Source organism: Anolis sagrei, chromosome 4 (genome assembly GCF_037176765.1).
Source record: "Anolis sagrei isolate rAnoSag1 chromosome 4, rAnoSag1.mat, whole genome shotgun sequence".
Taxonomy (NCBI): Eukaryota; Metazoa; Chordata; class Lepidosauria; order Squamata; family Dactyloidae; genus Anolis; species Anolis sagrei.
In genome coordinates, this window is record NC_090024.1 from 137,077,733 (window position 1) to 137,089,971 (window position 12,239).

Sequence of the window (12,239 nt, forward strand, 5' to 3'; positions counted from 1 at the left end):
CTGGCATAATTGGGTTTTACTAGAACCTTGAGCAGGCATGGTCAAACTTTCTGACTTGGGGGCCACATGGTGGGCTGGAGCGAGGAGGGTTGGCTAGGAGGGAGGGGGTTCTCCCCAATTGCCCTCCCTGCCCTTTCCTCCCCTTCCTCTTCTCTTTCGGAGGCAAAAAGTGAAGGAAAGTCAGGAAACGTTTGGTCAGGATGAAATGGTGGATGACAGAGAAAAAGTGTATCTGTTAGATTCCGTATTGCCTACTCCTGATATAGAATCCTAGAGTCCTAGAGCAGGAAGAGACCCCCAAGGGCCATCCAGTCCAACCCCCTACTATGCAAGAAGGCACAACCAAACACTCCCGATTAACAACCTCTGTGGAAAAGCCTCCAAAGAAGGAGACTCCACTACACTCCGAGGCAGCTTATGCCACTCTTCAACAACTCTTACTTCTTTTCTAAGCTAAACATCCTCCAGGAGAAAAGGAGGAAGGAAAAAAGAGGAGGAATTGAGGAAGAGAAGGATGGAAGAGCATGGAGGGAGGGAGGAAAGAGAGAAGGAAGGAAAGACAAAAGGGAAGGAAGGAAGGAAGGAAGGAAGGAAGGAAGGAAGGAAGGAAGGAAGGGGAAAGAGAGAGGGAAGGAAGGATGAAAGGGTGGAAGGGAAGGAGGGAGGGAGGGATAAAGAGGGAGGTAAGGAAAGAAGCAAGGGAAGGAAGCAGGAAGGAAAGAGAGAAGGAAGGAAGGATAGGAAAGGATGGTGAGAGAAAGGAGGGCCTGAGAAAAGAGCCCAAGGGGCCGCATTCAGCCCACAGGCCTGGGTTTTCCCATGTCTGACCTAGAGGGTAAGAGTGTTTCTGACCTAAAAGGCATTTTCAGCTGTATCTATTTTGTCTTACATAAGAAAGGAAAAGACAGTACTTGGAATTGAAATTATCACTGTCTGAGGAGCTTCAGTACTGCATGGTGAATCCCCTAAGCTTCATTAGGGGGAAGTGGAGGGTTTTGTTTTACCAATGAGAATGAGAAAGTGCCTCCGTGTATGCGTTTATGTGCCTGTCTGAGTGTCTTCTTCAAATTTTGGAAGGAAAGTCAGCTTGGCAGCTTCTCCAGGGGGAAGCAGCTTTATCCTGCCAGGTGGCAGCTGCCATGCAGTCAAAATATCTCTCTTCGCTTGCTCTGTTTTCTAAATTATTTTGAACATTAATTGTGAGTGCCTTTATGTGCACACATTCATGTTTTATGCAGGAGAATGTTTCTGGGGTTTGTGAGGAGTGCCTCAGAATCCACCAGTTCTCCCTGAATGAGTTCTATCTCCATTACAATTTTGTCAAATTTTAAATTGTGTGGATTTCAAATTCTGTAATCTCAGAGTCTGTGGGCAGTTGTGGGTCTGGGGGTGCTTTCCAAGAAGCTCCAGTCTTTTTATTAATATATTTTCCATTAAAATACATTTCTAATAATATTACAGTATAATGATATAGTACAATATCAGTATATATATAATACTGATATGGTGCTATGCTAATAATATTGTATATGTGTGTGGTGTGTGTGTGTATGTATAGCCGCTCTGAGTCCCCTTCAGGGTGAGAAGGGCGGCATATAAATTTTGTAAATAAATAAATAAATAAATAAATAAATTTCTCTATATTTTAACAGGCTTCAAAATGTTCCTGGATGAGTGCTGGGACTGAGAGTAATGTTCCTGTAACCTTCAGATTAAATTTCGTTCTATTATGTCTTTCTCAACCAAATTGCAAACCCTCCCTCTTGTGGTTTGACACACAAAAACTAATGTTTCGGTGAAATCTTTCCCCCCCTGCAATTTGAATCCATTGCTCCCTGCAGCTAAAAACAAGCTTGCCCCTCAATATAATATCCTTTGAAATATTTAAACAGACATGTCCCCATGTCAAGTAGCCATGTTAGTCTCTTGCAGCATTAAAAGAGGAAACGAAGGGGAAAAATAGAAAGACTTTTGGAAAATGGAAATCTCCATAACTTTTTGTAAATGGCTATTCAGAACCATTTGGGAAAACCAGGAAAGGCATGACCTTGTTAGAGATCGTAATATTTTGTAAAGCCTGATCTCCCTGAGAAGAATTAAAAGCTCACTTGAGTCAACCTTCTCCTTAGTGGAAAATATCCACTAGCGTTCTTGCAAGCAATTAGGTTTCTCAGGTGTTAGACTGATATACCTAGATATCTCTTTGAATGGTTAGGAACAAAGATATGCCAATGCACAAAAACATATATAGCATAGTTTGAGAAGTGTTATCTTCAGTTGTCCAAAAACATCTACACTACCTTAAAACATCTCGGTTTAAATCATGTTCTCAAGAAACCAAAAATAAAGTAGTCTTCGTTAAAATAACATAGTTGGTTTACTCACAACTTCATGTATTTAGCATACAGGTACATTTCTTATCAATCCAGTTGCAGATAGGATTTGAAGTAGTTTCTCTGTGCAGACAACACAGGCCATCTTTCTTATAATCTTAACAGTTCATAGTCTAAAGCAGGAGTTCTCAAACTTTTTAAACAGGGGGCCAGGTCACAGTCCCTTAAACTGTTGGTGGGTCGGATTATAGTTTAAAAAAAAAGAATGAATTCTTTTGAACACTGCACATATATTATGTGTAGTGCAAAAAACTTTAACACAATACAATAATTAAAATGAAGAACAATATTAACAAACTTATTAGTATTTCAATGTGAAGTGTGGGCCTGCTTTTGGCTGATGAGATAGGATTGTTGTTGTTGTTGTTGTTGTTGTGTGCTTTCAAGTCATTTCAGACTTAGGTTGACCCTGAGTGAGGGCTGGGTAAATGACCTTGGAGGGTCGTATCTGGCCCCCGGGCCTTAGTTTAAGGACCCCTGGTCTAAAGCATCTTTCTGTTCTGAGAGTCTAACAGAGTCTCTGTACAGTTTGAGAGTCTAATGGTATCTCTGAACCATTCTGTTTCTTCTGACTTCTGTAAAGCATATTGTTTCTAAATTGGAGTCTGAGATCTGAACAGTCCCAGATCCAGTCACATGGTCTGCAGCCCCTCCCACAACATAGAGTTGAGGAAAACTGCATACCAATTCACACATATACAATACAATAAGCATTCTGAATTATATGCTTAATATATTACTAGTGGAAGCTTGAATAAGGATGCTATTTCCAACAAAGACAGCAGCACTTTTAAGACCTCAATAATTGATTTTTTTTCTTAGTATAAGATTTTGGAGATTTAAAAAACACTTCTCAAGATACAGTACCAAGTGGCCACTAATGGATTGCCACTAAGAATTCAAAAGACTGCTTTTGCATCAATTTTTTTCCCAATAAAGGATGTAAAGATACAATATGTCATTTCGCAGACATACTACTATGGTAGTCCAAATGGGATTTGTCGGGGCATGTGGCTTATCTGCCCTTGTTGTGTCCTCTTCCTCCCAACTGGCAGAAGAGAAGATGACATCTTGATTCTGACTTCACCTATAGGCAACAGGTTAGTATACTCCCATCCCATTTAAGGGTGCCAGACTTTTTGGAGACAGAGGACGTGCTTTACAGCACCTGCAGGTCTGTCCCCTAAGAGAGATGTGACTCAGGAAGAAGGGTGACTCAGGAAGAAGAGTAGTGCTGGAAGGCTCTTATCTCTGACCTCCATCACCTATTGCCTTGCCTTTCTATGCCTAAGTACAGTACCAACCTTGAATGACATTCTTGTAATACTACTCTTGCAATAGCTATTGCAAGTGTGACTCACTGTGTGAAGAGGTTTCTTCATCCACAGATTCAAACATCCAAATCTTGAAAATATTACAAAGAAACCCAAAAGGCCAATCTATATATGTGGGGCCGTGGTGGCGCAATGGGTTAAACTGTTGAGCTGTTGAACTTGCTGACCGGAAGGTTGGCAGTTTGAATCTGCAGGGCGGGGTGAGCTCCCACTGTTAGCCCCAGCTCCTGCCAACCTAGCAGTTCGAAAACTTGCAAATGTGAGTAGATCAATAGGTACTGCCTTGGTGGGAAGATAAACAGTGTTCCACGCAGTCATGCCAGCCACATGACCTAGGAGGTATCTATGAACAATGCAGGCTCTTCGGCTTAGAAATGGAGATGAGCACCACCTCCAGAGCTGGAGAGGAAGCCTTTATTTTATTTTATTTTATTTACCATATTTATATACCACCTCTCTCAACCCGAAAGTGACTCGAGGTGGTTTACAGTCGGTAATCAATGCCTCTCACAACATAAAATGTAGTTAAAAACATTAAGATATAATATAGATCATATAAAAAGCAGTAGAACAATGAAAACCATAAAACACAAGTCCTCAGCGTCTCATCACTAAAATCATTTTTCCGTCGCATTGTCCAATCGTTCCGTGGGTCTGTTACACTGCATCTGCAAATCCCTGCAGGTTTTAACTCTCTTTCAAAATGTTCGTAGGGAGGGGGCTGATCTGATATCCCTAGGGAGGGTGTTCTATAGCTGAGGGGCCACTGCTGAGAAGGCCCTGTCTCTCGTCCCCGCCTTTACCTTTATCTGTGAATGTTTGCCTTGTGTCTGTATATGCTGGAATCTGCCCCGGGTCCCCTCAGGGAGATAGGGCAAAATACAAATATAGTGTTATTTATTTATTTATTTGTCATTTTATATAAGGGGTGCTATTTTATGCTGCCATTGCATATAATGAGGCTCGAGCATCCATGGATTTCTGCATCCGTGGGGGTCCTGTTGGAACCAAACCTAAGCAGATACCATGAACCCACTGTGTGCATTTAAAAGTTAACTGGTGCAAAGCAACATGCCAAGCAGCTTGTAGGACATTATTGCACAAAGCCGCTAATGCAATGAACTATCCTGGGAACTTACTGGGATGATCAGATTCATTACTGCATCTACCTGTGACTGTGCAAAAATACCGCTTTGGCACTTCCTCATCCCATGACTGGACTTTATGTTGGGAAGGAAATTCCCAACATGTGTCTTTGGTAAGGGCTTTTTCTTTTCTTTTCTTTTTTGCTTTTTTGTAAATTTCCCCCCACCCCCATTTTAATTTTTTTTTAATTATTATTATTATTATTATTATTATTATTAAAAAATAGTTGATTATTACTGAGAGGGCATGTAAGAAAGGCCCCTTAAGGTCACAGAAGCATTTGGACCTCATTGCATAAGGTAAGTTTAGGGATTGGTGATGCGATCAGGGGCTTTTCATGGATTTTGCCCATCAATAGTTGGGCATGGCTCTGTTTGGGGAGATGACAGACCAGTAACAGGTATCGCTTCTAAGTTGGTTTGCCACCTCCATACAATAAAATCCTGCATCTATTGCAGCTCAGATTCTGAGTGACAGATCTAAAGATCTACATTTTGAGGCTTTTCCAAACAATTGGATTCAGGAATTCTGTGACTCTTCTTTGTTGAAAGAGCTTCATTGGTGACTGGCCCATTTCCAGGCAGATATCAAAGTGCTGGCTTTGACCTTTAAAGCCCTACACAACTTGGCTCCAGAATATTTGAAAAACCATTGCTCCTTATACAAGCCAGCTTGTGTGTTAAGATCTGTGACGGACAGCTTTCTTTCAATGTTCCCAACTTCACAGACATATTTAGTGAAGAATTGAGAGAGAACTGCTTCCAGGCTGCGGAACAGTCTTCCATGAGAGGTCTGGTGTTGCAATCTACCCAGGGTGGCAAGTCAGATGGGCCAGGATTTACAAGAGAAATGTTGATGCAACCCTTGCATATCTATATAAAATAGCTATAAAAATCAAAGATTTGTTGATAATATACCAGCGTTTGCAAGCCTTGCGAAACTACATCTGAATTTCTGCAAGTCCGCTGTAAACCTTGTTGCTAACAGAATTGTGTAAATATCTAGCTGGCATTCTTATGCTGGTCTATGCCCATAATAACAATTTGATCAATTGATAGATGGCATTCAGAAAGGTTTTACTGTTGCCAATTTTTTCATGACTCCAACACTGACTTAACATTTGGGGTCAGGATCCACAGTTCAAGAAGCAGTGGACTAGATCAAGGTTTTCTAAACTGTCCATATATACATACATATATATGTGGGTGTGTGTGTGACCTTGGGTATATAGGTTATGAAATGGGGGTACTGCGTTTTTGAAGGCTTTTATGGTTGTAATCGGTTGCTGTGAGTTTTTCGAGCTGTATGGCCATGTTCCAGTAGCATTCTCTCCTGATATTTCACCTGCATCTGTGGCTGGCATCTTCAGAGGTTCTGTTGATAGTGAGGCAAGTGGAGCATATATATGTCTTTGTAATGTTCAGGGTCTGTTTGAAGCAAGTGTGAGTGTTGCAATTAGCAAGCGTGATTAGCCCGAGTAGCCCTGCAGCTGCAAAGTCAATCAGTGAAGGCATGTGCATAGAGGTAGCTTGGTTGTCGTGCTTGGAGGAATTATTTGGGTTTTGTTAACTGGCACTTGGTTGTTTGCTGTCTGGAATTCCCGTTTCTGAATGGTGTTCTTTATTTACTCTCTTGATTTTATTGGTGTGTGTGTGTGTGGGGGGGGGGGGGAGTTGAAAGAGGAAAACCATTTTCTCCATTGTTGCTGGTTATTCCCTCTCCCCCTTCTCATATCATAAAGGAGAGTTGTTTCCATGATGGGGACATGGGTGGGGGAAATAAAAATAAAAGAAGGAGAAATGGTTGCTACTTGTTCCTTATACAGATTCCTCAGGGGAGAGAGAAACAAGGTGGCTTAGTATGCCCATCCCACCAAGAACTTGCCACAATTTATTATGATCCACACAGTCAAAGGCTTTAGAATAGTCAATGAAGCAGAAATAGATGTTTTTCTGAAACTCCCTGCCTTTCTCCATTATCCAACGGATATTGGCAATTTGGTCTCTCGTTCCTCTGCCTTTTCTGAACCCAGCTTGTACTTCTGGCAACTCTCTCTCCATGTATTGCTGGAGTGCCAGGTTATCAAATGCTAATCAAGGTGGTCAGTTGAGACATTCACACCTAGCTCCAGAAGACAAGAGTCCTTTGTCCCACTCTGGTCATTCCACAGATATATAAACCCACTTTCCTAGTTCCAACAGGCCTCACTATGTCTGAGGATGCTTGCCATAGATGCAGGTGAAATGTCAGGAGAGAATGCCTCTAGAATATGGCCACATAGCCCGAAAAAACCTACAACAACCTATTGCTGGAGTCTTCCTTGCAGGATCTTGAGCATTACCTTAACTGGCATGAGAAATAAGGGCAACTATAGGGAAGTTTGAGCAGTCTTAAGCATTTCTCTTTTTTTTTTTTTTGTATGGGGATATAAGTGGATTTTCCCCCAGTCTGATGGCCATTCTGATGGGAGGCGCAACTGGGAGAGCCCTTCCAGGGGGTGCCTAGCTCCGGGCCATGAAGTAGAGGGAAGCCCAGTGTGAGAGGAGTGTGCTGGGGGTTCCCCCAACAGGGCTTCCAGGGGGCGATCCTTGGCGAGGCTGTCCCTGGAGGAGGAGGAGGGGATTCCCTTTATGGCCCTGCCATTGGGAGGGAAGGAGGGAAGGCTGTCTTCCGCAGCCCCCGCATGGGGAAGCCGTGTGCGCGCGCGGGCGGGGAGAGGGAGCGGGTCCCGGGCTTACGCCGCTTCCGGTTTTGCAGCTGGAGCCTCGTCGGCAGCGGCAGCAGCGGCAGCACCGGCGGTGGCGGGAGCGTCGCCCCCCAAATGGCCTGGCCAGATGCGGCAGGTCTGGTGCTGCCGACTGGCGGAGGAGGGCGAGGAGGCGGCGGCGGCGGCGGAGGGCGAGGGGGGCTCGGCGCTTCAGTGCAGCAGCAGCAGCAGCAGCGGCAGTACCCGCAGCATCCGCATCCGCAGCATCAGCCTCCCCGGGCTCCGCCGCAGCAACAGCTAGAGGAGGAAGGGAGGGGGCGAGGGAGGAGGAGGAGGAGGAGGTGGAGGCGGCGCCAGGCCTGCATCTCCTCCTGCTGCTGCTGCTGCCGGGAGCGCCGGGGCCGGTGGGCGCCTTGGCGGCGGGCGGAGCGGGGCCCGGGGATCTCGGCATGAGGCGCCTGCCCTCCATGCTGCTCCTCCTCCTCGGCGCTTCCCTCGCCTGCTACTCGCCCAGCCCGCGCGCCTTGCAGGACCAGGCGTACTCGGCCGCCGTGGTGCTGGAGGGCAAGGTCCAGGCGCTGCCCCCGCCGCCCCCGCCGCCCCCACCCGTCCTCGGAGGGCCCACCGCCCTGCCCGGCAGCCCCGGCCCCGCCACCCTCGCCCCCGCCAACGGGAGCCGCGACTGGGAGGCCACCTCCTCCGCTTCCTCCGCTCCCTCCACTTCCTCCTCCTCGTCGGCGTCGCCGGGCATCCTGGTGAAGGTGCTGGACCTGTGGCCCCTCAACAGCGGCGGCCTGCAGCGCGAGCAGCTCATCCGCGTGGGCTCCACGCCGGCGCCCTGCTTCCGCGTCAAGCGCAACCACCGCTACATCTTCTTCCTGGAGCCCACCGAGCAGCCGCTCGTCTTCACCACCTCCTTCGCGCCGCTCGACACCAGCGGCAAGAACCTCAAGAAGGACGTCGGGCGCATCCTCTGCGCCGACTGCGGTGAGTCCCGCTCCAGACCCAAAGGCAGGGCCACCGCGCTGGGAAGCGGGCATTGGGCCCTTCAGGTGTTCCGGACTTCAACTCCCACCATTCCTATCAGCCTCAAGCCCCTTCCTTTCCCCCCACAGCCGCGCCAGTTGCTTTGGACTTCAACTTCCACCATTCCTTCCCAAGTCCGTTCATATATCCTGTATACAGCAAGCCTGGGCCAACTTGGGCCCATCCTCCAAGTGTTTTGGACTTCAGCTCCCACCATTCCTCACAGCCTTAGGCCCCTTCCTTTTCTACCTCAGCCGCTCCAGGTGCTTGAGACTTCAACTCCCACCATTCCTATCAGCCTCAAGCCCCTTCCCTTTTTCCCTTTCGGCCGCTCCAGGTGTTTTGGACTTCAACTCCCACCATTCCTCACAGCCCAGGGCCCTTCCTTTCCCCCCTCAGCCGCTCCAGGTGTTTTGGACTTCAGCTCCCACCATTCCTATCAGCTTCAGGCCCCTTCCTCTCCCCCTCAGCCACTCCAAATGTTTTGGACTTCAATTCCCACTATTCCTAACAGCCTCAAACCCCTTCCTTTCCCCCCTCAGCCACTCCAAATGTTTTGGACTTCAACACCCACCATTCCTAACAGACTCAGCCCTTTTCTTTCCACCCCTCAGCCGCTCCAGGTGTTTTGGACCAACTCCCACCATTCCTATCAGCCTCAGACCCCTTCCTTTCCCCCCTCAGCTGCTCCAGGTGTTTTTGGATTTCAACTCCCACCATTCCTATCAGCCTCAGACCCCTTTCTCCCCCCCCCCGTCAGCTGCTCCAGGTGTTTTGGACCAACTCCCACCATTCCTAACAGTCAGACCCCTTCCTTTTTCCCCTCAGCCACTCCAGGTGTTCGGGACTTCAACTCCCACCATTCCTCACAACCCCGGCCTCTTCCTCCCCCCCTCAGCTGCTCCAGGTGTTTTGGACTTCAACTCTCACCACTCCTCACAGTCTCAAACCCCTTCCTTTCCCCCTCAGCCGCTCCAGGTGTTTTGGACTTCAACTCCCACCATTCCTAACAGCCTCAGGCCCTTAAGTGGCTGAGGGGAAAAAGGAAGGGGCCTGAAGCTGCTAGGAATGGTGGGAATTGAAGTCCAAAACATCTGAAGGGAGTGTCCAAGTTTGCCCTGCTGTAAAGACCTCCCCCATCCTTGTTTTGAACTTAGAATCCTAGAGTTGGAAGAGACCTCATGGGCCATCCAGGCCAGCCCCATTCTGCCAAGAAGCAGGAAAATCGCATTCAAAGCACTCCCAAAGCCTCCAAAGAAGGAGCCTCCAACACACTCCAGGGCAGAGAGAGAGTTCCACTGCTGAACAGCTCTCAGCTGAATTACAACTCCCACAATTTGTAAGTCTCAGGCTGAGGTGGAAAAGGAAAGGGCCTGAGGTTTTTGGAATTTTGGGGCTTGAAGTCCAAAATACCCGAAGGGCTCAAGTTTGCCCATGCCTCCTCTAGTGTGATGAATTAGATAGATTTGGAAGAGACCTCATGGGCCATCCAGTCCAACCCCTGCCAAGAAGCAGGAAAATCACATTCAAAGTACCCATGACAGATGGCCATCCAGCCTCTGCTTAAAAGTTTCCAAAGAAAGATCCTCCAACACACTCTGGGACAGAAAGAGAGCTCCACTGTTGAACAGCTCTCAGCTGAACTTCAACTCTCACAATTTCTGACAGACTCAGGTTGAGGGGGAAAAGGAAAGGTCCTGAGGCTGTTAGGAATGGTGGGAGTTGAAGTCCAAAACACCCGAAGGGCCCAAGTTTGCCTATGCCTGCTCTTGTGTGATAAAGTAGATAGAAGGAGCCTCCATCACACTCCGAGGCAGAGAGAGAGTTCCACTGTTGAACAGCTCTCAGCTGAACTTCAGCTCCCACAATTTCTAATAGCCTCAGGCTGAGGTAGAAAAGGAAAGGGCCTGAGGCATTTAGAAATTGTGGGGCTTGAAGTCCAAAACACATGGAGGGTCCAAGTTTGCCCATGCCTGCTGTAAAGACCTCTCCCATCCTTGTTTTGGACTTAGAATCATAGAGTTGGAAGAGACCTCGTGGGCCATCCAGTCCAACCCCATTCTGCCAATAAGCAGGAAAATTGCATCCAAATCACTCCCAACAGATGGCCATCCAGCTTCTGCTTAAAAGGCTCCAAAGAAGGAGCATTTTGGACTTCAACTCCCACAATTTCTAACAGCCTCAGGCTGAGGTGGAAAAGGAAAGGGCCCGAGGCTGTTAGGAATTATGGGAGTTGAAGTCCAAAATACCTGAAGGGCCCAAGTTTGCCCATGCCTGCTGTAGAAACATCCCCCACCCCCTCTGCTCCATGCACGGGGTCTTTTCAGTGGCTGCAACAGACTTTGGAACTCCCTCCCAAGAAAGACCATGCCTCCTTGCCTTTGTCTGCCCGCAAGCCTTTGCAGGAAGTGTGGTGTTGTGGGTGGGACTTAGTTTGCAATGGAATTGCCATTGTACAAGTTGTTTTGTTGTCTCTCAAGTCTCTCTTGATTTAAGATGCAAACATTTCAATTTTAATTTTTTAAAAAAGTTTTGCCTATGCCATGTTTTTCAATATATTGGGTTGTGCTTCCTGGAGGAGAAAGGTGGGTTTAATAATCTTTTGAAAAGGTTAGCCACAGATGCAGGCGAAACATCAGGAAAAAATGCTTCTAGAACAGCACAGAAACTACACAACACCCCAAAGATGATGAGGATGATGATGATGATGATGATGATGATAAATGTACAAAATGTGAATAGTCACTTGTCTAAAAATATAGGTACATTTTGGGTTGCTGTGAGTTTTCTGGGCTGTAGGACCATGTTACAGAAGCATTCTCTCCTGATGTTTCACCCACATCTTTGGTAGGCATTCACAGAGGTTGTGAGGTCAGTTGGAAACTAGGCAAGTGAGGTTTATATATCTGTGGAATGTCCAGGGTGGGAGAAAAACACTTGAGGCAAGTGTGAATGTTGTAATTGATCGCCTTGATTAGTATTTAATGGCCTTGTAGCTTCGAAGCCTGGCTGCTTCCTGCCTGCGGGATCCTTTGTTGGGAGGTGATTAGCTGGCCCTTCTTGTTTCCTGCCTGTAGTATTATTATCATTATTAATGCCACAGGCCAGGAATGCTCTTGTCTTTCTCCCCACCCCCCAACAACTGAGAGGGGTGTGCCTCCTGGTTGGGCCCTTTGCCCTGAGCATCATCAAGGAGGACCAGCAAAGTTTAAGTGCTTTTGCATGGCCTCCCGCCTTCCTCTGCATTGCTGCATTATGGAGAGGGGCGAATTTCGGGAGCGCCCTCAGTTCTGGCAGTGGGATGGGGAGCATTTCTTTTTGGGGGGTTTTGATGGTGAGGATGCTGTTAACTGTCAAATATGTGGGGAGTGGATTTGTCACCAGATGCAGAGATGAAAGACAAAGCCTCTCCTAAACAGGGATGGGTGGGCTTCTTTCTTTTCAATATCTTTCTCTCCTCCATCTCTCCACCGGCATGCCTGCCTGCTGAACTCTGCTTTGTCCGTTGTGTAAGGCAGCGCGGTACACTTCCTTATGTAAACAACCTCCCCTTCTCCTTTTCTTCCCCTCCAGTTTCGAGTCCTTTTGGGTGAAATCCCTCATCAGGGAGAAGGGAGCTGTAGCTTCCCCTTT

The 12,239-nt window shown here is 47.2% G+C and overlaps 1 protein-coding gene across 3 annotated transcripts in view; it reads left to right on the plus strand.

Annotated features, from left to right (window-relative positions):
• Window positions 1–7,410: 7,410 nt before the first annotated feature.
• Window positions 7,411–12,239, plus strand: part of NRG2 (neuregulin 2) — a 178,643-nt gene continuing 173,814 nt past the window's right edge. For 2 of the 3 annotated variants that reach the window (XM_060774146.2, XM_060774147.2), the window contains exon 1: window positions 7,411–8,567. In XM_060774146.2, coding sequence (XP_060630129.2) covers window positions 8,030–8,567 — 538 coding nt within the window. In that variant the 5' untranslated portion in view covers window positions 7,411–8,029. The remainder of the gene's footprint in view (window positions 8,568–12,239) is intronic. The other variant, XM_060774145.2, reaches the window with a different exon arrangement.